The sequence below is a fragment of the Peromyscus leucopus genome, chromosome 4 (genome assembly GCF_004664715.2).
Source record: "Peromyscus leucopus breed LL Stock chromosome 4, UCI_PerLeu_2.1, whole genome shotgun sequence".
Classification (NCBI taxonomy): Eukaryota; Metazoa; Chordata; class Mammalia; order Rodentia; family Cricetidae; genus Peromyscus; species Peromyscus leucopus.
Window position 1 is genome coordinate 120,191,839 of NC_051066.1, and position 26,281 is coordinate 120,218,119.

General features: G+C 46.3%; 1 protein-coding gene across 1 annotated transcript in view; it reads right to left on the reverse strand.

The window, feature by feature from the left end:
• Rrbp1 (ribosome binding protein 1) overlaps window positions 1–25,920 on the reverse strand; it is a 64,870-nt gene extending 38,950 nt beyond the window's left edge. The window contains 3 exon segments of the mRNA XM_028893272.2: window positions 314–452; window positions 454–2,442; window positions 25,696–25,920. Coding sequence (XP_028749105.1) covers window positions 314–452; window positions 454–2,421 — 2,107 coding nt within the window. The 5' untranslated portion in view covers window positions 2,422–2,442; window positions 25,696–25,920.
• Window positions 25,921–26,281: the final 361 nt, after the last annotated feature.

Here is a 26,281-nt window from a genome sequence, read left to right on the forward strand (position 1 = left end):
GAGCAGGGGCAGGGAGCTCCAGGAATGCAGCTTTCCTGAACCATCAGCCAGGCTGGGGTGGGCTTTTTGATGGTGATACAGCTGTCTGAGACTCATCCATGCTCTTGTAAGTAAACCCTCACCCCTGGCTCCTGTATAAAAACCCAAAAGCTCAGTGGTTCATCAAGCTGGACTTGGGTGGACCTGTTTCTCTGGTCTGTCACCAGTTCCCAACCTGGGGCGACCAGGAAAAGTGAACACACAACACTAAGGACACCCACCAGTCTCAGAGAAACAGCTTCCCCCAAGCTCACAAAGCAGTCAGGGCACTCACCAGGCTCGCCTTTTCTCTTTGAACCAGACTTCTTCTTTGCAGGCGCCTCTTGCTTTGGTGCCTCCTGGCTCTGGACCATTCCTGTATTTTTACCCTGGGCAGGAGCTGATTCTGACTTTTTACCCTGATTGGCAGCCGATGTCTACCTTTTTGCCCTGGTTGGGGGACTCTTCTACCTTTTTGCCTTGGTTTGGGGCTCCTTCTGCCTTTTTGCCCTGATTGGGGGACCCCTCTGTCTTTTTCCCCTGGCTTGAGACACCTTCTGTCTTTGTGCCTTGATTAGCAACTGCATCTGTCTTTCTATTCTGATTGGGAGTCCCTTCCCCTTTCTTGCCTTGGTTAGGATTTCCATCCCCCTTTTTGCCCTGATTCTGGGTCCCCTCCCCTTTCTTGCCCTGGTTCTGGGCCCCTTCCCCCTTCTTGGTCTGATTCTGGGCCCCTTCCCCCTTTTTACCCTGGTTCTGGGCCCCCTCCATCTTCTTGCCTTGGTTTGGGGTTCCTTCTGCTTTTTTGCCCTGGTTTTGTATACCCTCAGCTTTTGTGCTCTGGTTGGGAGACCCTTCCCCTTTCTTGCCCTGGTTCTGGGCTCCATCTCCCTTCTTACCCTGGTTCTGGGCTCCGTCTCCCTTCTTGCCCTGGTTCTGGGCCACATCTCCCTTCTTACCCTGGTTCTGGGCTCCGTCCCCTTTCTTGCCCTGGTTCTGGGCCACATCTCCTTTCTTGCCCTGGTTCTGGGCCCCGTCCCCTTTCTTGCCCTGGTTCTGGGCCCCCTCTCCATTCTTACCCTGGTTCTGGGCCCCCTCCCCTTTCTTGCCCTGGTTCTGGCCCCCCTCTGCTTTTTTTCCTTGGTTAGAAGAACCTTCTAACTTTTTGGCCTGGTTTTGGGCCCCTTCTCCTTTCTTGCCTTGGTTTGGGGTTCCATCTGTCTTCTTGCCTTGGTTCTGGACTCCTTCCATTTTTTTGCCCTGGTTCTGGGCTCCTTCCCCCTTCTTGGTCTGGTTCTGAGCCCCTTCCCCCTTCTTGGCCTGGTTTTGGTTTGTTTCCCCCTTTTTGCCCTGATTTTGGGCCCCTTCTCCCCCCTTCTTGGCCTGGTTTTGGTTTGTTTCCCCCTTTTTGCCCTGATTTTGGGCCCCTTCTCCCCCCTTCTTGGCCTGGTTCTGGGCGCCCTCCCCCTTCTTAGTTTGGTTCTGGGCCCCCTCCCCCTTCTTGGCCTGGTTCTGGGCCCCCTCCCCCTTCTGGCTGGCCCCTCCCCCTTCTTGGCTTGGTTCTGGCCCCCTCTCCCTTCTTGGCTGGTTCTGGGCCCCCTCCCCCTTCTTGGCTTGGTTCTGGGCCCCCTCTCCCTTCTTGGCCTGGTTCTGGGCCCCCTCCCCCTTCTTGGCCTGGTTCTGGGCCCCCTCCCCCTTCTTAGTTTGGTTCTGGGCCCCGTCCCCCTTCTTGGCTTGGTTCTGGGCCCCCTCTCCCTTCTTAGCTTGGCTCTGGGTCCCATCCCCCTTCTTGGCCTGGTTCTGGGCTCCTTCTCCCTTCTTGCCCTGACTGCTGGTGGTCTTAGAGCCCACTGGGGGCACAGCAACCATAGGCACCTCCTTGGGTGTGGCTTCCAAGATGGCAGACTTTGAAGCAAGGACCTGGATGGAATTCACAATAGAACTGACTGCTGGCTCCACCTTTGCTACTTTTTTCTCCTTCTTCTTTCTGTCCTTGGGGGAGGAAGCCAGCTTTTCCTGAGGCATGGCTGGGACTGTGGCTACAGGGGTATGGATCGTAGAGGAATGGACTGAAGTTGGAGCCACAGCCATTGCAGGTATGCGCACTGGTTCCTTGAGGATGATGGTCACGTTGGGATCCAGGTCATGGTCAGGTATCTTCCCATTCGGTTTCTCTTCCTTTTTCTTGGTCTTTCCTTTCTTCTCCACGGTTTTCTCCTTCTTTTTCTTCTCTCCTTTCTGGTGGTGAGTTTTTGCCATCTCCTTGCGCTGGTTGGCAAGGGCTTCTTCATATGACGTCTCCTTCATGGAGAAGGTTGACACCAGGAAGATGCCGATGGCAGAAACAACCATAAACCCGCCAAAGACCACAACCCCCAAGGTCTGAGTGTCGTAGATATCCATCTTGGCTGGCTTGTTTTCCACCTGCCAACACATACAAGTAGATTACTTTCTGGAGAAACTGAGGAACTGGACAATTTCCATCCCCTCTCCCCAAACTTAAGCTTTCTTACTGCTTCTTCAGACTAACTGAGAGTAGAAGAAGCAAACCCATGTTCTTTCATCCCTTCTTCAGAAAGGGGTAATGTTTACCTAGAGTCTGAAGAGTTCTTCTAGTGCCCAGAGATACAGACAGACAAATGGCAGAGAACAGGGGGACAGCCAGAGTTTGTACTGTGGCCTCTAAAGCCCATGGCCACAACCCAAGTTCAAGGTGACCTCTTGAGTCCTCCCAACTACAGGATTCAAACCACTCATGAACACAAGTGCTGTTTAGAAGTGCAACAACAGCAGGGTCAGTGGAGATGTGACCAGGATGCCAAAGCCAAGTATGGTTGGTTGCATGCGCCACATACACAAGATGGGATTCTGAGTAATCTGAGGGCCTTTCACTTTTCACATTGGGTTGAAATGTTTATTTTTTATATTTTTCTTCAATGTAAAATTGGCTGTTTAGTTAAACAAACCAACAAAAAACCCAGTCAACCCTAACACAACTGAAGGCTTTCCCAGCAGGCCCCTGGCACACCATACTCTGCTTCGTTGCCAGTGCCCTAAACAAAACCTCAGGGGTCACAGACAGACACCTTGGTACTGTAATCCTAGAGTAATCAAGAACTTGGTTTAGGACAGCACCCCTTCTGTAGCAACACCACCTCAGTCACGGAGCCTACAATTTCCACACTGGGAAATAGAAGTAAGTCTTGCGAAGCCCAACAGATTCTAGACTTGGAATTTCACTTCTGCATACTCCACAGGAGAAGCGGGCACTGTCACTAGCTCTTCGTCAGACAACATACCCCAAACCAACAGGACGAAGAAGCACACCATTCTTGTTGCTTACAGACCCAAGTCCAAAGGATCAGAGCCAACTGGGCTCAGCCCTTCCTGGCTGATAGCCCAGGCTCAGTTCCACTTCAGCAAGCTTTTAACTGCTGCTGTCAATGCAACGCCATCATCAGCTCCCAGTCCCCTGAGCTAGAGAGGAGAAACAGTGACTCCCTCTGAAAGGATTAGCAAAGAACGAACACGCAGAACTCCAGTGCAGAGGGGAAAGGCGAGGAGGGGGGATGACAAGAGGGAAAAGGTGAGAAAGACAAGGACACTGTAGCCAGGCTCTCTAGACACTGTGGTTGCGTGGGCAGTGAGGTCTACGCTCCTCTTCCACAAGGAAAAAGTAAGGAAACCGATTAGGAATGAAATATTCAAAAGTAATGATGGACTCCAAACAGAGATCTTAGGACAGCTAAAAGATGGGGCATTGTTTAAACACCTCAGCATCACATTCTGGGACACTCAGTCTCCTCAGAGTGCACACCCCTTTCTCTGCATCATCTAATAACACCCTTGAGGAAGGACTGAAATGCTTGTGACAGCCTTTGCTAGCATACTCTCTATGGTGATTACTTCCCACTGTGGCTGCTGTGACTCTCACTCTTCGAGAGACTGTCATCTGGAGCTGTGCATGACCAAGGCCCAACACTCCATCCCTGCCATCGCTTCTGCAGCAGAAAAAGGCTGAGGCCAACCCACACAAGCCTTTGAAGCCTGGGCAAGGCAGCCTTTATATTCCAAATGGATTCTGACTTCTAGCTATGGACCACTAGCAGCATCTGATCCAAACCAAGGCCGAGTTCTCTCACATGTGACAGTCAAAGAAGGCTATTAAAATAAGCCTTTCCAGGAACATACTCCTTGCACCTACCCACTCCTGGCTCTAGTCTGTGTGCAGGAGGGCAGGGACAAAGTGTGTGATGCAGCTGATCACCCCTACCCCTGGAGTCCCCCAAGTGAAACTCCTACAGAGAGAGCCTCACAGACTCTGCTAACAGAGACATGCTCAGGTATGTCACAAATTACAGTGCAATCAGCTGTCTAGTCAGATGACAAAACCTCTCAGAGCATCACCTTTTCCAGAGGTCGACCCACATGAGGCCTGGCTCAGCCTGGCCACGGCTCCATAAACACCAAGTGGCCTCCAGACATCTATGCACTCAAGGGGTTGCCTCTCGGAGAGCTGTAGTTGGCACCAGTCAGCAGCCCCTGACACAGTGAAGGGCTATCAACAAAGCAAGGCCTGTTCACAGCTGAGGACTGTGGAGCTCTGTGCAGCTTCGTGCCTTCCAACTGCTCAGCTTAGACAGAAAAGCCACGGCTGGAAAAGCAGCCTTTAATCTGACTCCACATAGGCAAACACAAACTACATTCTCTGTGGGGAGTTCAGAATCAAGGTAAGCAAACTTGGGTGATTATTTTCTCCCTGCAGCACACACAAAGTATGTTTATAACAGCTTAAATGTGTCTTCCCAACTTTTGCAGAACAAGCTGCTTTAAAAAGAAATTACATCCCTACCATTAATTCCTGAGGTAGAATTTTTTTTTTTTTAAGAAAGCTTTCACAGGAAAATGAAAAGCCCAGTCTTTAGTAATACACTGAAACATTTAAAGCTAAGGCAGTTTATCTTTGCAAGCAGCAAAGAGATGAAAAAAAAAAAAAAATGACCTTCTGCTTTCAAAGTGAGTTTACCTTCATGATGAACCATAACTGTAAGCTGAAATACTGTCCCCCCCCCAAGAGAATTTAGGTGAAGACACAAACACATCCTGGGAGACTCTCGATCCACTGACTAATAAAGGCAGGAAGGAGGCGCGCGCTCTCGCTCTCTCTCTCTCCCTCTCCTATGCTTGCAGGAGCCTCTACCTCGTGCCTGCAGCTTCCTCACTGTTCCAAGACCACAGAGTTCATCTCTTCAAGGGCTTTCCCCTGGGCCATGCCTACATGGGCTAAGATTCGGGCCAGATGTGTGCCCACCCATACTCTTGACTATCTCACGACAGCAATCTCTATTCTGTCTTCTCCAGAAACTTCAGTGAAGTAAGTATTTTTCCGTACCTATTATTGTAAAATACTCATTAAAGACTAGCTGATGAAAGCCCTAGGAGGGACGGAAACCAAGGCCATGACCACTCCCAGGTTTGGCTGACTAGAATTCACTACCATCTTTAAGGCCCAAGAGAATGCTGCTTCTTCTGGTCTTAAGATTTGGGGAACATGAAATGGGGGCTCTCGACTCTTCAAATGTGGACCGCATCTACTAACTCAACTGGCATGATAAAGCCAGTTCAGTCCCATTCAGCAATTGAGATTTAGGTCGATTTTAGGAAGGGACCTTCAACAACAACGTGGAGTTTGTTTTATTACTAGCTAGCTGTTCTACAGTGGACAACACCTGGCACTCAGCGAAGCCATCTTGTAGAGGATGGTCAAAGATAACTAGCCTCCAGACCTGTTCCTGAGCCAAGGTGACTTGCCAAAAAGGTAGTGGATAGCAAAAAAATAAAGGCAACAATAGCTATAATCACATCAAGATAGGCATCTCCTAATATTTTAAAATAAAGACTGAGTACTCCCAATCCAAAAATCTGAAATTCACCTGTTTTTTAAAGTAAGGGAGCAAGAGATGGTATACAGATGGAAAAGTCTCTATCAAACCTATGTGATGGTTTCAGTCAAAACACTGGCACAGGCCAGGTGCGGGAACACATGCCCATAGTCCCAGGGCACTTAGAAGGCCCATATAGGAGGATTTTGAGTTCAAGGCCAGCTTGAGCTACAGAACAAGACCATATCTCAAAAACAAAAATAAAAACAAAAGCAAAAAAACCACACAAACCTTTTTTAAAAATCAGGCACATTAAAAATATGTAAAATTGGGGGCTAGAGAGATGGTTCGGTGGTTAAAATTGGAAGCTGGAGAGCAGACTCTGTGCCAATGCTTACAGAGGACCAAGGTTTAGTTTCCAGCACATAGGGGTACACAGTGACTCAAAACAGCAACTTCAGTTTTAGAGTATGTGACACCTTTTTCTCACATTCATGAGCTCCTGTATGCACATAGTACACGTAAATTCATACAGGGACACACATACACACATAAAACTAATGATAATATAATGATTTTTTTAAAGTAAATTAAGCTACATAAATTTACTAGAGTACATAATGTACACAGGATACAGGAATGAAGTTAGTGTTTAGATTTGGGTTCATCCCTAAAATATCTCACAGATCCATACCAAAGTCAAAAACAAAACCCCAAATCTGGGACATTTCCTGTCTTAGCACTTTGGAAAAGGAACAGTAAATTTGTATTATTTTATTTGTATTAATTGTATTGTTCAGATACAGAGTTTGAGAAGTATGATTATTTCCCAACCACATATATTTGACATATAGGTATGTCAAATACTAACATTTTCCACACTAACTTCAGATACTGTGTGTGTGTGTGTGTGTGTGTGTGTGTGTGTGTGTGTGTGTGTGTGTGTGTGTACATCTCTTCCAGAAAGGCCAACGCTGTAACTGCTATGTAAAGGGCATTATTCTGGGTGACATCTGACAATTTTGAAACTCATACAGATCCAAATAGCTTTGGCTAATTCCTTAACTCCTATGATCTGCTAACAGCCATACTCTTTATGTACATGTTTTAAATTCTATGCTACTCCCACAGAACTGAGGGACACCTTTACCAGAGTAAAGGACCTCTTTCATGCTCCCGACTCCTGCCATTCAAAGTCAGTTCCTAGAGGTAACCACTGTGACACAGTCACTGTTCAGCTACCTTCCTGTACCAACTTTAGTACAAGAGCTAGAGGCAGAGCTCAGAGTTAATACACTCAGCTGCCCGGGAGTCCAGACGCACTCACTGGCGAACTTCAGATATGCTTTTTGCAATAAGGTAGGTTCGGTCGCTGAGCGCTCCCTTTGGCAGGTGACAGACAACAGTCATGCACACACCCTGCCTGGCCTCCCCTTCTTTCTGATGGATTCTATACTCTGCTCCACTGGAGTCTTTATTTAAGCCCTGTATCAATTTCGGGTTTTTAGCCTATTACCATCCCCTTCAGAATTTCTACTGAGCTTTTAATTTGAATCATGCTGAATTCACAGACAAGCATAGGCAGAACCAACACTGTGACTACAGGGACCCCTTCAACGAGCAACTATGTCCTAGCACTACACTGACGTCAATGTTTTCTTTCAAGCATCTAGAAATTCTCATGATTTTTCTCCGTGAAAGCCTTCCATGTCTTTGTGATGTTGTCCTAGATTATTGCTTTTTGTAAAGTCCTACAGAAAAAGCATATTTTGTAAATTATTTTTCCTATTCTCTCAGCTACATACAGCCAGTCAAGCCATGATGTTTATATATGGATCATTCATTCAGCTTTTATTATGCTAAACTCTTGTCAAACTGCAGCATTTACAGATTTGCTTTGATTTTCTTGGTATTAAAAAAAAAAAAAAAAAAAAAAAAACTATCCGTGTGGGAAAGAGAAAGTCCTGGTTCTTGCTCTCTGGGCTTTATTACCTCATTTCTGAGCAGAACTGGTAGCAGGAGCCTCCTTGCTGGGTTGCTGCATTCCCACAGCTCAGGTTCACTATCACATAGAGAATCAATATCCATTTTTGGTAGAACCCTTTCCACAGGTTAAATAGTGTATACTATCTTCTATCTTCTTGGTTACCGTACAAAATAAATAAATGAGCACTGAGTGAGCAACTGTTTTTCACATCATCTGACATTTTCTCCTTTAATGTGAAATATATTGAATTATAATACAGTAGCTCCCTTTTATCTGCTGGGGCTAAATTTCAGGATTAAAGGGAATCCTGACACATAGTACTGAACTCTGTGTGTATACACTATGTTGTCTCCTCTATATACATACCTATGATAAAGTTTAGGGTATAAACTAGGCACAGTAAAAGGCAAAACAACAACAATCAAATAAAACAATTATAATAATACCACTGACAGCATTACTACTGTCCTGTTTAAGGGCCACAATTAAATAAAGATTAGTCATATAATTCCATCTGATAACCCAGACTAGTGGGCAGGTAGTATATTCAATGTGGATGCACCGTGTAACAGGACAGTTCATGTCCTGGGATGACTTTCTAGTAGGAGAATGACAGAAAATGTGAAAGTGACTCATTATTTCTGGAATTTTCCACTTAATATTTTTAGACCATGGTTAACTGTGGGTAACTGAAACAGAAACATTTGACAGAAATTCTTTTTAAATAACATCTCTAGATTTGATGTCCTTTTTTTTTTTAATTTATTTATTTATTTTTGGTGGCCTTTGTCTTCAAAGTGAGAGAAATCAGGTCACTCTCGCTGTCCTCACCCGGGTGGCAGAACCACTAGACTCATGGAATGGGCTTCAGATCAGCCCTTCACTCCAGTTCACGGGGACCCTTGTTCTAGGATGAGATGAGCTGTCAAAGGAGGCAGCCTGAGACCTCTCCTTTGGGAGAGAAGGTAACGGGAGCACTGACTTAATTAACCACTGATGATGACTGTACATCCAACTTCTGGGTTGGTGAGCCGATTAAGTCTCACTATCCCTCCGTCTTCCATGGGTTTACACTGTTTTCCAACTTCTTGGGCATGAATGCATGTTAATTTTTGGTCTTCTCCTGGTAGCAAATACTTAAGGCAATAAATTTCCTCTAAAAACTCCTATTGCTTCATCCTAAAGCTATAATGAACATTTCCATTATTGTTCAATTTCCAAATCCCCATGTCTTTCTTCTTTGACTTGTGGTATGGTGATGTAATAACTTTCCTAACATACAGAAGGGACTGAATTATCACAAATAAATTCTACTTTTAACTGCATTATAAATTTCCATATTTTGAACTATGATCTAAAAATCAATTACTCCCTCCCCGTCTCTCTTACCTTTTTGTCTGATCCAACAGTTATTGAAAGCTCTCACCTTTCCGCTACCTGCATGTACTTTTCACATACTTTGCTTTTTTGGAATCTATCGATGTGTTTTATTTGAGACCATCTTGTTAGAATATAAAATCACAATTAATAGATCTTCCTGGTTAAGTACCTGCTATTTCTCTTCCCATTTGAGAATGACCCTCTTCAATAATGATTTTTTTCCATTAAATTCTAGCTTGTCTGATTATTTTCAAAGCTTCTCCAACTCTTGTGAAATTAGTATTAGATTAGAATGTTTTTCTTTCTTTTTGTTTTTCTGTTTTGTTTTGTTTTTTTGTTTTGTTTTGTTTTTCAAGACAGGGTTTCTCTGTGTAGTTTTGGAGCCTGTCCTGGAACTCGTTCTGTAGATCAGGTTGGCCTCAAACTCAGAGATCTGCCTGGCTCTGCCTCCCAAGTGCTGGGATTAAAGGCGTGCGCCACCACCACCTGGCTTTTTTTCTTTTTCAACCTTTCTGCATTTGTGTTTTAAGTGTTACTCTAAAAATAGCATATAGCTGGATTTTATTTTAACCCCAGGGGCGATCTGTCTTAGGTTTAGTCCCCCAACACATACTATGATTTTTTTTCTGTAAACCCACTCATCCATCCTCTTGATTCTGGGGTGCCTACTGATGACGGCATCTCTTCACTTGCAATGTCTGACTAGTCAAGCACTTTCTTGCTGTATAGCTTGGGTGCTAAACACTGTACTTCCTTGAAAATGAATCCCCTTGAATGTTTGTCTGTTTGTTTGTCTTACTATGCATCCCTGGCTGTCCTGGAACACTCTAGGCAGACCGAGCTGCCTTCAAACTCAATCTGCCTCATGACTACTGGGACAAAAGGGAGGGATGCACTAGCATGCCCAGCTCCTTTACATTTTTTAGCTGTAATGTTCACCCCACATTTTCCTAACGTACAAACCTGACTCCGTTTCACTCCTCCATCCCCCGTTCCAACAGGAGAACCTAAAAGGCTTTAAGTCTGTTGCCTTCCATCCGACAGGAGCCCTGCCCCATCTTGCCCAATCACTGTTGCTCTGACAGACAGCTCATACTCATTTGTTTAATTACTCGGAAGTCTGTCCTTTGTTTATCATTGCTACTTGTCTTTCATCCCATTAGGGTCTTGCCAAAAACTCTGTTGGTCAGTTCTCTGACCAAGTATAGCTTCCTGATCCACTTTTACAGTCCTCACTCTCTGAAAAGACTTTTATTTTACCTTCATTCTTCATGAATGAATTAACTATACAGAATCCATACAAAAGCTTTCTTTCTTAAAGATTTGATTTTTATCTCCTGGCTTTTCTTTGGTGGTAGAAAGATTATTACTGAAAACATGCTGCTAACCTACTGTAACCCCTTTATCTTTTTATCTCTCACCATCTTTTACATACGTGTGTGTGTGTGTGTGTGTGTGTGTGTGTGTGTGTGTGTGTGTGGTGTGCACATGAGTGGAATGTCAGGTGTGAATGAACATGCAGAGATGGGCCCCAGGTTGACTTAAGTGTCTTCCTCTATCATTCTTGAGTACTTTGTTGAGGCAGGGTCTCTCAATTGAACCTAGAGCTTACTGATGAGCTAGTCTAGCTAGCCAGCTTGCCCCAGACATCGATCCTGCCTCTGCCTCCTGAACGCTAGGGTTACAGGTGGACCTTTGTATAGCGTCCGCACACAGGACCTTGTGCTCTCCCCGGCCCTTCTCATCACTGTCAAGTTCTATGTTCAGGGTTCTGAGGAGTCCACGGAATACATATGTGGATTTAACCTTATTTAGCTTTATTGTGTTTTCCAAGTTTGAGGAGTCATCACACCGACTTCAATTCTGGAAAACTCTTCATCACTGAATTCCTTTGACAATTGTCTCACTCCTCATGTTCCTTCAAGGTGTCACCTCTACTTAGACCTTAATAATTCTCTTTGTGCCGCCATTAGGGAAGACTTCAGATGTAAGATCCACTCGACCACTCTCTCTTAGGCTGAATCCAAACGGCTTCTTAATGAATTCTTCGAGCTGTTCTGTCCTGTTCAAGTCTGCCTGCCTTCTTTCGTGGTACCTTCTTACCCCTTTTCCAGTTCTTTCCTTGCCTTCTGTTCTATCTGCAATTGTAATTTTTCTACTGCATTTCTGTTAGGCTTTATTGGTGGCAATTCTCTAGAGACTTTCCCCTAAAAATCATTTTACCTTTGCTTCAATCAGGCCTTGAAGAGGCTGACTGTTATATGTGGCAGGGACCTATGACGGAAAAACTCCAGCTTTCGCCCCGATGGTTCAGCTGTCCCCTGTCGTCTCTTCTTGCTACTAACTAGGAACCTGCCTGCCCTTTCATGGAGGGTGCAGCCCTTCAAAAGTTCGGGACATACTAGGTGTTAGTGCCCACTTCCTATCTCAAATTCCTGTTCCACCTCAACATTAAGGCCCAAGATGACATCAGCTGCCCACACCCACCCAACAGTATCCCAAAGTCAGCTCAGACTGGGCCTGTCACTCCCCCACTTTCCTCTGGCAACCTCTCTGTTTCCTATGAAGCCCAATGCTTACCAACATTAACTAATATTTCCAGAGCCGCACCAGAGCCTCTCCTCTAAGGCTTTAAACGTAACTCATTTTTTGAAAACAGAGTAACTGAAGACAATGTGGCAACTAAATGTAGGATTTTGAAATAATTTATTTCATGTGTTTAAAAGTAACTTCCGACTTTAAAGAAACAATGCCATTCATTTTAAAGAGTTGAGACACTAAAAATAGAAATATATTCTATTATAAGCCTTGCTTAATCATCAGCCATTTCAGATTCAATTTTCTACGCCTGAGGAAAAAAGTAGAGAATTAACAAGCTTTTGTTTCCTTTAAAAAAAAAAAATAAAGTCTGAAAAAGTAGGTATCTGAATAGAACTAAACCCTCTGGGGGGTTACAAGAAGCCACCAGTTTCCACTTTATTAAAGAAGACAGGCCTATATGGCATGATAAAGGATCCTCAAAACAGACAACTGGTCCACAAAGCTTTCTTACTGTAATAGATATTCATCCCCAGAAAGCAGAGGCCAGTCGGCACGGCATCCAACCAAACATCAGTTCTCAGTAGGTACTGGCTGTGATCGGACCACTAAATATTCTATCAGAGTGCTTGATAACCGGCACTCATAGGAATAAATCCAAAGAGAAAACCACAGGATCTGGATGGAGAAAAATGTTTTGTGTGTTGCTGGAGAGGAGAGGCCTTTCTTGGTTCTTCAGTTTTCTACTCTTGCAAATGGTCACTAAGGTTCTGTTGTCTGTTGCTGGCATGCAAAGGAGTGAGTGATCCTCATGTGGTTACTGTTTTCCTGAGCAACTCTGCCTAATTCTAGCCATACGCCTTTAGTTTTTTGTTGTTGTTGTTTGTTTTGTTTTTAACTTTCCAGTATCTGTCAGCATATAAATCAGCTTGTTCCTTTTTTCCCAATCTTGACCTGTTTTATTTTTCCTGGGTTTTTGCTGAGTAGGACCTCTGATACAATGCTAAAGAGAAGGACAGCAGGCAGTCTGTCCTCACATCAAAGGGGACAATGCAAGTGCCTAGTTGCACCGTGATGCTTGCTGACTTTCTGTAGACATCTTTCTCAGGTTAAAGAAGTTGCTTTTTACCCATAGTATGCATGTAAGTTTTATCACATATTTTCTCTATATCTGATAAGATAATTATATCATTCTACTCTCGTAACCTGTCAGTACGGCAGATGAACGTAATGTACACTTAGTTTTCAACACTAATGGAAGTTTGCATTCCTAGGACAAACATCACTTTGTCATTATATGTGCTGCTGAGTTTGGCTTTTATTCCTAGGTATGAGATGACTGGTGTTTCATTCCTACTATTCCTATGGAATAAGGTCAGCAGACATTAGAATGAGTAGATACAGAATGTCCTTATCTTTCTCTCTCTCTTCTAAGTTTGAGAAGAACTAGAATGTGTATTCTTTACATGCCTGGTAGGGCAAACCTGTGAAAGCATTTGGCCTGGTATTTTCTTTGTAAAGCTTACTCATGGATCCATTTCCTTATGATTACAGGAACATGCAGTTTTCTCTCTCCCCTAAGTTTAGTACTGGTTAAGTTCGATTTTCTAGAAATGCATCAGGGTTGTCCCAACTTGCAAAAGTTTTGTCATGTTAACCTGTGAAAAACAAGCTACGTATTATAAGTGATACATCTTTCTCCCCCTCTTTCTGCTATTTTTTTTAAAACTGCCTAGCTACTGGCCTAGCTACTAGCTAGACTGGCCTCGAGACCCCCCCTTCAGCCTGCAGAGTGCTCAGGACGCAGCCGTGTGCCGCTGCACCTGGCTGGTAGGTACGCGCCAGTGGTGTATTAATTTTTAAAAACTGATTGAGCATGAGCTCTGCACCAACCCCACTTGTCTTTTCAGCGTCTGCGTCTGCGTCTGTAGGGAGGTCCCGATCTATGTACTTCATGTTGCTCCTCTGTCCCTTGTTTGTGCTGTGCTTGGGACCTCCAGTGCCCACCACCTCTTCTACGGAGGCCCCGTGGCTCAGCTCTGCTGTTTTGTCTCCTTTGTTCTTCCTTCCCCAACTTCATGGCCGACCTGAGCTCACTCTGACTTTTATCACGTTAAAGAAATTGCTTTTTATCCCAGTTAGCATAAACTGCATCAAGATAGATGCTTTGCTCAATAATTTTCTTTTTCCCTTTTTCAATGTGTTTAAAGTTATTAATCTGTCAAAAAAGGTTTCAGCTACACACTACAAATTTAATATGTACCATTTTCTTTATTGCTGTCAAATCATTTTATATTTCTCTACTTTATGACCTACAAACATTAGAAGTATTTTTAAATTTCCAAATACACAGTGATTTTTCTATTATTTTTTATTCATATTTCTAATTTACCTGAATTGGGTTTAAATCAGTATTTTGTATAACATTAGTCTTCTACCTATCCTGGACTGCTTTTTGCCCTTGACACAGCCATCTGAATACTGTGAAGTGTGTGTGAGGTGGCTGTGGGTTTTTTATATATATAGTCACATACAGACTATATTCTTTACTGTTTTATCGTAAGTTGTTGATTAGTTATAGGATCACTAAAATTTCTCTACTGTGGTTATGAATTAGACCATTTCATAAAAATTCTGACCATTTCCACTTTATATATTGAGACTATGTTAACTCAAAAGTTAAAATGGGGCCAATGAAAGGGCCAGTAGGTAAAAGTGCTTGCTACACAAGCTGACAACCTAAGTGTGATCCCTGGAACCATAGTAGGAAGAGAGCACTGTCCTCTGACCATGTTGTGTACACACACACACACACACACACACACACACACACACACTTTTTTAAGTTAAAATGCTCCAACTGTTGAATTCACCTCCCTCTATACTGCTTTTACACTTGATCACAGCCAAAAAGCTGCTAAGTGATCACAATGTGCTTTTTCTCTGCCTTAAAGTCTATTCCCATAACAATGACACATCGGTTTCCTTTCCGTTCTTTTAAGATGGAGGTCTTTCTACATAGCCCAGGCTACTGGGCTAGCATACAGCACCAGCACGTGTGAACTGGCTTTCTCTTAGTGATATTTCTATAGCTATATTCTTCCATCCTATCTATGACAGTGCAATAACTGTACTTTTAAAATTCAGCACAAGCAGTGTCTTTTTGCTTTAACTGGAGTATTTAGGTAATTGGCATTTAATATAAATGCTAATACACTGGGTTGGAATCTGTGTTTTCTCTAACATTAGTCTCCCATCTGTCCTGGGCAGGTTTTTGTCTTTATCCTTCTTGATTGCTTTTGAATGTTGTGTTTCCCCTTCTAGTATTACAGAAGTAACCCACTCTTTAATTCTTTAGTAGTAACCTTTGGGGGGCGGGGGAGATCAACATTCAGCAGTCATAAAAGTCAAGCAAATTTTTTATTCTGTCCTACTAATTCCTTTACTCTCCCTAACTATTGTTTTTATGTGTTTGACCTTCTAGTTTTTCAGTCTCCCCAACATCAGGGCATTTATTAAGAACTGTCCAAATATTAACCACCTTCTTCACTTTTCATTCTTTTCCTCCTGGCCTTACTTTCCTTCCAGGAACACCCTAGAGTTTCCTGATGATCTACTAGTAAGTCTTGCTTCTGCCTTAAAATACCCCGCTTCCCACACACATGCGCACGCGCACACTCACTCTCTCTCTCTCACACACACACACACACACACACACACACACACACACAAAGGGGGGGGGCGCTGGAGAAATGGCTCAGTAGTTAAGAGCACTGGCTGCTCTTCCAGAGGACCCGGGTTTAATTCCCAAGCACCCAGATGGCAGCTCATTACAGTCTATAACTGCAGTTCCAGGGGATCCAACACCCTACCCTCATACAGACATACATGTAGGCAAAACACCAATGTACATAAAATAAAGATAAAATAAAAGTGTATAAAAAATGATCTCCCCCAATGCTGAATTCTTCTCTAGTTATATCATGTAGACTTCTTTTTATTCTGTTTGGGTTGTTTTGGGATCTTTGAAAAGACGGGTATCTCATCCATTCTGTAAGAGGATCTGCTAAGCTCTGGTTGTTTCTCCCCTCCTCTAGAATTGAAACTCAACACACTTCTCAGCCTGCCCCCTTGATTCTCCATTGCTCCCACAAACCCCCTATCTGTGGTTCTCCACGGTGAATTCTGGGTATTTCTTCTGCTCTACCTTACAGTTCAGTGCTTCTCATCAGTCCTGTCTAACAAAGCTGCTACTGGATCCACCTGTTGTGTTTTGTTACAATTATTGGACTTTCCATACCTCTAAGGTGTACTTGCCCCAATCCAAATGTGCTAGATCATTCTATAATTTCTACCACTTGTAGATACTTTAAACCTTTCCTGTTACTTTCAGCACAGCAAGTGGTAGCATTTAAACCTCGTGTCCATAGAGCTGTTCCTACTGGTCTTCTTCGTCCACAGCACTTTCAACCTTGTGTTTAGTTCCATGTGTTTCATAACCATCCACTGTCCATGTTCCTGTTATAATCATGCCGTAGGGTGCTCCAAGTCCAGGAAATAGGTGTGGTCCTTCAAATACTGAAGGACTGGCCCAAAGTGCTGTCCAGTCACCTCTCAAGCACAGAGTCTTAAATGAGTTTGAACTTCTAGCATGTCTGTCATATGACCTTCATGAGGGACAACTTCTGACACTCACTTTCAGGCTGTGTTCCCCCTACCCTAGCAGCTCTACAGTAGGAAAAAAATGTTCTCTGTTTTTGTTTTGGTTTCTTTTCTGCAGGGCTGAGGCTGGAATCCAGGGCCTGCTCAATGCTAAGCAGGAACCAACCATTCGACTACACTCTGGCCACAGAAGTATTTAATGCCACTCTGTCTTCCCCCTGGAGGTTCCATCGCCCTCAGTAGTACCAGCTCTTAGGAGGATCACTTCCTAGCATGTTGCCCACACTGACCTCTGCCCTTTGACCCTGGGAATACTACAGTTTGGCCTCCTGGATACCCTATTTACCAGCTCCTTGGAATCTTCTGAGCCACCCTATGCTTTTCAAGAGGCATTTTTAAAATCTTTTATTCAGAATTTTTCCAAATCAGAAGACTGGTCAAGACAACCTCTACCACCAGAAACCCAGTGCCCCTCCATGGTATCTGCCACTGCTGCTAATCACAGCCAAGCCAAATCACAGCTCACTGTATCTTACATTGAAAAGAAGGACGACTGCTACATGACAAGAAGGCCAGCTGGGCCAGGGAAACAAGCTCCCAAGCCAGGGCTCTTTACCCACGCTTTACTTTTGGAGGATTCAGTAACCCCTTTACAGCCATCTGACTCACCACCACGTAGGCATGGCTGACCTCACTTCCTAGTCACCTAGCTCAGTGGACTGCGAGTTACGCAGGACGTCAGATAACTTATTACTGTATACTGTTACAACTCTTTAACTCTGTTTTTCTTAATTTCACACAAGTGCCTACCTAATTTGTAAATTCAACATTATCGTAAGTATCTAAAGGCAAAAAAACGAAGTGTATATATAGGGTTCAGCATTATCTGCAGTTTTAGGCATCTAATGGGAATCTAGAGAAATAAATATCCCTCACAGATGGACGAACACTATACTCCCCAGCAGGTTAGGGGGTGAGGGAGTAGGAAATCCTGTAGAGATAGCCCCCTAGCACCAACCCCTGGAGACAGATCAACATTCTGACTAGAAATGTCTGTTTTTATAAAACCCACAGGTAGAGGGCTTTTTCACAATGGACTGCTCAGCTTCTGCCTTCACTTCCCACTTGGCTTGGCTGTGAAGAATGTCAGCGCTCTGGCCCTCTCTCCACAGCCCTCTGCAAAGGCCCACCTTCACCAACAAACCCTACTGGCCCAACAGTCCCACCCCCAACACAGAACTTCTAGCATTTGGGAATTAACTCTTTTTATTATCAATGGTGATTCAAACCTCACTTTAGTTTTTTTGTTTTTTGTTTTTTAAGCCAGCCATTTTATAATACACCTCAAGCTCTCAAATACTGCAGTGAGAGTATAAATTACTACATGCACTTTGAAAGAAAAGCCTGGCACTTTTCTCTATAGCTGAGCATATGCCTCTTTATGGCCCACAATTCCAGATTTAGATATCAGACCCAATAGAAATATGTGCTCATGCTAACCAAAAGTCAGGGCGAGACCAATTATGCCAGCGTTATTTATCCACAACAGCTCCTCCCTGGAAGCTAGCCAGATACTGTGATACAGTCATACACTGGACGAAACGAGAACAAATGAGCGGACCACAGCTATCTCAACCACATGGATGAATCTTACACACACACCAAGGGAAAGACAAATGAGCATATGTCACGTGATCCGCTTCCATTATGTTCACACAACAGCAAAGAGACTGTGATGCTATAAACAGGAAAGCAGGTATCCTTGAAGAAAGGCTCTAAGGGGACACAGGAACACAAAAGAACTAGTTACACAAGGGTGTGCAGTTTAAATAAGTGTATTTCACCGTGGCTCGAGTACATACACATTCTTTGCAGTAAAGAATTAAAAATACACACACCTTGTACCCTGAAGAAGAGGACACCTTTAAGGATTGTCATGGAGTGCTGTTACTACAGCTACCTTCTAACAAGCATATAGGACACTGCTCTCTCCAGAAAGAAATTAATGGGACCTCAGCCAAGGAGGGTGTCCCCGTCCTGGAGTGGCCAGGGCTTTTCATTAACCTTGCTTCACTGTCTTTAAAAAATGAAAACAGTACAACAGGCGGCCCCAGATCATCCAACTTATCTGGGAAGTGACCTATAATGAGGAGGAGTAGCTGGGCTTCAGAGCCACAACTAAAGTGGGCCTCTGAGAAGTCCCTTGACATGTCCCTAATAAGACTTTTCATTAAGGGTTTTAATAATTCATTTACTCCTCGTCTCCTTCCTTTTCTCAATCACTGTGATTACTATGAAGTGACTTTCTAACTACAAACAAACATCAACTACAGGAAATAATATAGCCAACAGAAGTAAAGCTACATCTGATTCCTACTCAGGAACAGTCTTCATGGAAAACAACACTGGTTTTAATACAGTTGAACGGTAATTTTAAGCACCGAATGAGAACTTCCAGAAGACATACCACTTAGATATATATGGACAAGGGTCTTTACCCTTCTACAGAAGAGAATTCATTCACATGTCTCACTCAGCACAAACGACTGAAACTCCAGGACGCACCTGCCATTTCTTTGTCTAAAGGAGCAAAGTGGGAGAGAAATGAAGGAAAGGGTCTGGAATATGATCTTACCCAGCAGACCTCAGCCAAGTTTCCTCCACCTCAGCTACTCTCCATGCAAACCTCCTCAGAGACACTGCCATGAGGGAAAGCAAAGCTTCCTCTCACTCCTTAGCCTGACAAAAGTCTGACTGAGAGAAAGGAAAACCCCATGCCAACTACAAGACAATAATTCTCCCTCCTACCACTATGGCACACTTTTATTCTCCAAGCACAAAATTCAACTCTTTTTAGAAAAAGCCACCACATTGTTTGAACCAAAAATAATGTTTTGTTTCCTAGAAAGACTAGTTCCTCGGCAAGCCTGACCCAGGACCTTCTGTACCCTGGGAAATGTGGGTGATTCCCGCTAATACTCCTCCTGGGACCAGAGCAGCAGTGAAGACACATGCTCAGTTCAGAGTCATGAAACTGTCCTGCAGACCGAGAGCCCAGGACAGAGGCAGCATCCAAGCCCAAGCCCCTGCCCCAAGGCTCATTTACACCTCTGGCCTCTGAGGGCAGCAAGGGGCTGGTGAAGTTTGACAGCACTACTCAACCTTCTTGTCAACTTCTAACTGCAGCCAGGCTGGGGGTAATCCAAAACTCACTCCCATTGGTCCTAGGATGGTTTGCGTTTACATTTGATGCTCCAGCAATCCAGCCTACTTTGAGTTAAATGATTATAGACTTGCACTAGAAAAGCCTCTCCATCATCCCAGTGAGCACGGACATCTACCAGGTGCCATCAATGTTCTAGATCCTGGGATCCCCTAGGAAGAGGAAGCAGATAATTCTCCTGTGTTGACAGAGCTTGTCCTCCAGTGGAGATGACAGGCAGGTCAAACACAGGACATATCAGGTGGTAGGAATGAGGAGAAAGCTGTGCGCAGCTTGGACAGGATGGGAAGGTGTGTGTCACTTTAAACAAGATGATCAACAGATCTGAGGCGAGTGGAGGGGTGACTGTGCATCTGGGAAAAGCTCCCCAGGTAGAAGAGACACATGCCAAAGCCCTCCAGCAGACACAGCCTGAGGACTGAAGAGGTGGCCAGTGTAGCTGAAGAAGAAGAAGGCAGGCAGGCAGGCAGAGGAGTGAAGTCAAGTCTAAGTGGGCCCAGGAGACCCCTGGTCAGACAGACAAGGACAGGACAGAGCAGTGACACTATCATCTGGAGCAACAGTCTAGAAGGCAGAGGTGAAGGCAGAGCTAGGAATCCGCTCCAAAGACGAAATCAAACAGGCTGGAGGAAAAGTGACCGGAGGACAGAATGGAACCTGCAGAGATGGTGAGAAAGAAGAGCCAACTCGGACTCCCACTTAGAAAGCAGAGCTGGTGGGATTTGCAAGTATGAGAGAGCAAGGATTAAAGATAAAGCAAGGCTCATGGCCTGAGATATGGAGACGCCTGGTCTGCTTTCATTTTACAGGAAAGGAACACTGAGGCCCAAGGAAAAGAGGTCATGCTCCTTGTCCCTGGGATTAAAACGAGCTGCTCCCCCCCCCAAGCTGCTCATAGCACCCTAAGTTGCAGTACAGCCCTATGCAGCTCCGCAGACCCTCAAGGACTGCCAAGCACACCGCATATGCCAGGGCAGAACTGCCGCTGAAGGCAGGCACAGGCTCACAAACACCATTCTCGGAAAAACCAACCAACCAACCAAACCAAACAAACAAAAACACTGAAGAATCAAACTAAATTCTCACTTTCCTTGTGAAAGACTTAAAAACCTAAATTTTAATGAGAAAAAAAAACCCTCCATTATTAAAAGATTGGTTTTGTTGTTTAGTAACCTGGGGTTGGCCAAATAAATGTCATTTTTGTTCTAAGTTCTAGATCCACACTGGCTTAAGAGTTTGGAGACACTAACACGGGCCTTCTGTGCTCCCAGGCTGCACAGGCTTAGGGTACGGAATTAAAGGTTTGGGTTCAAGACAGTTGTTTAATCCAACTTCTGATGATGCTCCCTGTCACTATAAACAGCTGATGACTTCCGGCATCATCTCAGTGGACCCTCTCTAACCAGCAAGAGAACCACTAGTTGCTCATCATTGGAGGTTTCCTTTAAATTTGGGCTTTCCGTCAGTCTACTGAGCACTGACAAGAGAACAACCAAGAATTCAAAAAGTCTTCTCAAGTCCCAGTGAGCTTTCAAAGCCACACAGAGTATGACAGGACCTGCCAGCAGTCCCTGCAGCGCTCAGGAAATAACTTCCACCAGCCAGGGAGGAAAACCCTGGCACCCTGGAAAGTGAAGGTGCTGGGGACCAGGAGGGTATCCCAGTCTTGCCTAAACAACCAGGAAACATATCATTTATATAGCATCCTTTAAAGTTGCTTTTCATTTTGAAAAGTTCAGAGATATGTATTACCAACATCTAAAGGAAAAGCAGAAGGCGAGCCTGGTTTTAAACTGGGGTGTGTGCTTGCCTGTTTTAGGAGCCTCATTCAGAATCGTCTGCCTAAAAAAACAATCTCCTAGGAAGTCCCCGAGTTAATATTCTATAATGCTAAGCAGCCTCCATCGCCCAGGCTTTCTCACTTAGAATTAAATATTTACTTTCCTTACAAGCTGCATACTTTCCATCTACTGCCTTCTTATTTCTTCTGTGTTTGGTACATTTGGCCATCTTCATGCTGTTAGTTTTGGGTAAAGTGCCTTTCTCCCTGCCCTTCCCCTTTTTCCTCATATGCACAGTTAAGACTGGGTTTTCTGTTTTAAGATTTATTTTTACTTTATGTATGAGTGCCTGCATGTATGTATGTGCATCGTGTACATGTCTAGTGTCCACAGAGACCAGAATTAGATGTCAGATCCCCTGGAGCTGGAGAAACAAGCAATTATGATTCACCATGTTGATGCTGGGAACCAAATCTGAGTCCTTAGTAGTAACAGCAAAAGCTCTAAACCACCGAGCCAACTCTCCAGCCCCCAAGACTAATGTTTCCTAAAGGTGACAGTTTAATGAGCTAAGTATGCAAACTGCTATCAGCAGTCTATTTTGGCAGACAAAATGGACACTTCACCTGGTTCAACATTATTCTGTTTCCATGTGATCAGGAGGAACAGGGACTTGAACCTTTAGAGAACAGCTAGCCTGGCCTGCTGCTGTCTGCTCAAACTTGCCAAGAAGGAATGATGTAACTCTATGTGCAACTACTCAGCACTTGCAACTTTGCTAAGAACTGGAATGTTAAAATGCTATTGCATTTTAACTGACATACTTTAAACTTACATAGCTGTGCGTGGCCACAGCTGTACATGGTATGGACAATGCTGTTGTGGATAACAGCTTTTTCACACAAATTCATGTGTCACGCATTTGTATGTATGGAGTTTGAAAACGCAGAGCAGAGACATTTCACAAAGGAATGAAATGCCAAGTGTCTTCCCGCACTGCCAAATTCTCACTGACTCTACACCTTGCCACTGACACTCATTTTAATTTTCTAGTTCTGTGTCCTCCCTTGGGTAATTAGTGTCCCAGCAGGATGGAATATGTGGCCCCACAGCCTGTTCAGAAAGCTGGAATGATGTCACCTAGCAGTTGGCAACAGGAACAGGTCCCAAAGCCTTCTTATCCGTTGGGCTTCCAGGTTCTCATCTATTGAATGGGTGATAACCACACCTACCCTACCTAAACATGGGTGTATTGTGATGTCTAAAACCACAGCAGTGCGGTATCTGATTCTAAATTGCAAGCCTTTTGAAGTTAAGTTGGATCCAGATACTTTTATTCCATGAGATGGTAGTCTCTCTAATCAGTATGAACTATAGGAACCCTGGGCTTCAAAACCTATGAGTCCCAATCTTGGCTGCCTCCAGGAGCCAGAGAGCCATGTTTGTACTACTTCCTAACTGGAAAGGGACTTACAAGGCCTTCACCACTGCAGACCTGGGATGTATAAAGGGATAACACAAGGGAAATTTTCCCTTCTGGAAACAAGATTTGGGCAAGGAAAATCACAAATACTGTTGGCTCGATCCCTTTGTCATGTGTCTATTAGTTACAGCCTTGGGGATAAAAAGCCAAGTAAGGAGCTGGGCTCCTGTGCTTTTAAAAGGTATCCCTGCTACACAATAATCCAATATTCCAATTAAATCATTTGCATGCAACCATTTCAACTGAGTTTGGTGCTATATAATTATTGTAGCATGTAGAGTTAAGGCTCATTTCAGCAAAGAGCATAATTGCTCAAATGTGACTCGATTCAGGATTTATTTAAAACTCTCCCATCAAGCTGGGTGTTGGGGTACGCACCTATAATCTCTGCATTTGGGAGGTAGAGACAAGAGGAGCAGGAGTTCAAGGTCAGTCTAAGCTACACAGACGGCAGTCAGGACTAAGACTCTGTCCTGAACACTGCAAAAAGGAAGGAAGGAAAGAAGGAAGGAGGAAGGATGGGAGGAAGGAGAAGAGGAAAGGGAAGAAAAGGGGAGGGAAGGGGAAGGAAGAAAGAAAGAAAAATGTTTCCGTCAACAAAAAACATCCATACATTATAATACCACTCTAACTCCTTAGAACAAGTAGATGGTCAGAGTTCAAGTCCTAAATATGAAATTGAAGAGTTCTGTTATAACATGCCACAACTTCACGTAAACCTGCTGCTTCCAACCCTCAAGATCCCTTCTTGCCTTCATCCCCCAATCTTGGCCTTCTCTAGGCCTCAACTAGTCCAGGAGCCAGGCAATCCAAGCTTGCCCTGGCCTCTAAATGGAAAACTTCCTAAGGTCTGCCCTGACCTCTCCTGCACTTCAACAGAAGGGAAGTGGCATCTCAGGCCCTCAGAACAGGAAGCTGCTTCTCCTCAAGAGAAACAAGCTGGCAGACCAAAGTGGGCTGACCTTGCAAAGTTCATTAACACATTAAGACAGCTATCAGTCAGGAAGCCCAGTGCCTGGATCACAGAAATTTCTCCGGGAGCAAGAAGTTAAGACAAGCAAGAAAAGTTGGGGAAAATGTTAAGGAAGTGCGGTGAATGGTGAGAGAAGAGTCGACACTAAAGGTCTATGTCCACTGCGAAGTTCTTCGGCCTACAATGTGAGGCTCTACTCAAAATTCCACCCGGGGCCGCCACCCCCACCAGAAGGCTTTAAGCAAATGAACGACTAGCTTAGCAAATACAGATGTGGGAGGCTCCAGGATCCTCCAAAGTTTCATTTCCTTGGTGTTTCCCCGTCCTGAACTCTGACCTCAAGAGCTATTGCCAAACTGCTCTGTTTTACACAAGATCCCACACTTCCTGCCCTGTTCCCCGACCCCAGTGGTGAGTGGGTGGTACTATCTCCAGGCCAGAGATAAGGAAACCCAGGTTCAGAGGTCAGGAGACATGAGCCTCAGGTGTTCAAGGGGGTGGAATCCAGGTGTGTGACTTCTGCAGCCCTGCATGGTCCACAGTGTGAGCCAGGCTCCTCCTTGTTCTCTGGTTCTCCCACGTCCCTAAACACACATCCCACAAGAACAATCAATACTAGCTGGCTACTCCCTACATGTGCTAGGTCTCCACCGCTGTCTCTCAAACAGACAAGCAGGAACCCTGTTTTTTCAGATGGGGAAATGGTAAACCTCTGAGCGAAACCACCTGGTTAACTACGGTCCACGAAGAGTAACACTAACAGAACTACAGCTGGAGGCTTACAGTACGGGAAGAAGCCCCTGAAGCATCCCGTACCGCTGGAAGCGCGGGCCGGCTGGCCTGCCTGCCCTGGGCACAGCCGGGAAGCCTGGCGGGCCGGGACAGACGACGGGCCCAGTGCCAGCGTGCTTGGCCGGCCGGGCCGGAGGTGTCTGCTTCCGCCTGGGCCTGGCACCACCGGTCCATTCATCGTGGCTGCGGGAGGGAGAGGCCAGGCAGGACCCAGGGTGGCCCCAACTCTGGCCGGGTCTGACACCCTCGCGCCCGGGCTCCTCGCGGCCCCGCCGGGAAACGGTGCTGCGGCCCCGCCGCCAGGGGGAGCAGGGAGCCTCATCCCGCACTCCGGGAAGTTGCTAAGGCCAGTCCCGGACTGCACCCGCGGCGAACCCCGTGGCCCCCGCCCGCCCCGTCGGGGCCGCCGACGTGTCCGGTGGCCGCGGCCCGCAGCCCCGGGCTCTGGGTCCCGCGTCGCCCATCCAGTCTCAGCCCTCGTCCCAGGCCTGCCCACCGCCTTCCGCCACCCCCCCACCCCCTCCGGCCCGGACTCCGGCCCGGCAACGTCATCCGGTGGCTTCCCGAAACTTAACCCCTTCCTCCGCCAGCTGTGTGCCGCCCCGCCCCGCCGCCAACTTTCTTAGCCCAACTTCGGAGCGCGCGGGCCGGCCCGACGGCCGGGCCAGGAGGGAGGGGTCGCCACGTCGCGCCGCGGGGCCGCCGCAGCTCCTGGCCGGCCGACCGGCCAGGGGGGGTCCACCCCGAGGGGCGCGCTCGGCCGACGCCTCTGCACGGGCTCGGCCTGGCACACGCAGCTCCGTCCCACCCGAGGGGCCGCGGCCACCGCCAGGGCGGGCGGGCCGGCGCCGCCGGGGGAGGGGCCGCCGAGGAGACGTGTCACTCGCGGCGCGGCGCGACCGGCCCGGCGCACCGACGGCCCAGCCCGCGCGCCTCCACCGCCGCCGCCGCTGCAGGGCCCGGCCAAGTTTCTTACCTGCAGCGGGAGACGCGAGAGGAGAGCGAGAGGGCAAGAGCAGCCGCCGCCGCCGCCGCCGCCGCGGAACCGCGAGAGAGGAGCCGGCCGAGCCTCCGCCGAGAAGCCGCCCCTGAGCAGCTGCACACACCGCGACCCCGGTGCCGTCCGCCCCGTCCGCCGTCCGCTCCGGCCGCTCGCTGGCTGCGTGCGCGCGTGTGGAGTCGTGGCACTTTCTGCCTCGGAGCTGGCGAACGGCCCCCTCCGCCGGGATCGCCGCCTCCTGCCTTCCCCACCCGGACCAGCCATTCATCGAGCTGCCTCTTCCCATTGGTCCACTAGCCGCCACTCTACTGGCAGCTGTCCAATCAGGTCGCGGACTGCCGCTCCGCGGCGGCGGCCATTGGGTAAAAAGGAGGGTCTACGTCTCAGCCAATGGGAGAGGGGAGGAGCTGCGGGGAGCCGCGGGGGGCGGGGTCGAAGAGGGGCGGAGCCGCGCAGCGCAGCTCTTAGCTCTGCGCGGGGGGCGGGTCTCTAACGCCCCGCCCATCTAGGGAGGTCGTCTGCCGGCCCCGCCCACTCAGGGCCGCGGCTCTCCAGGCCACCG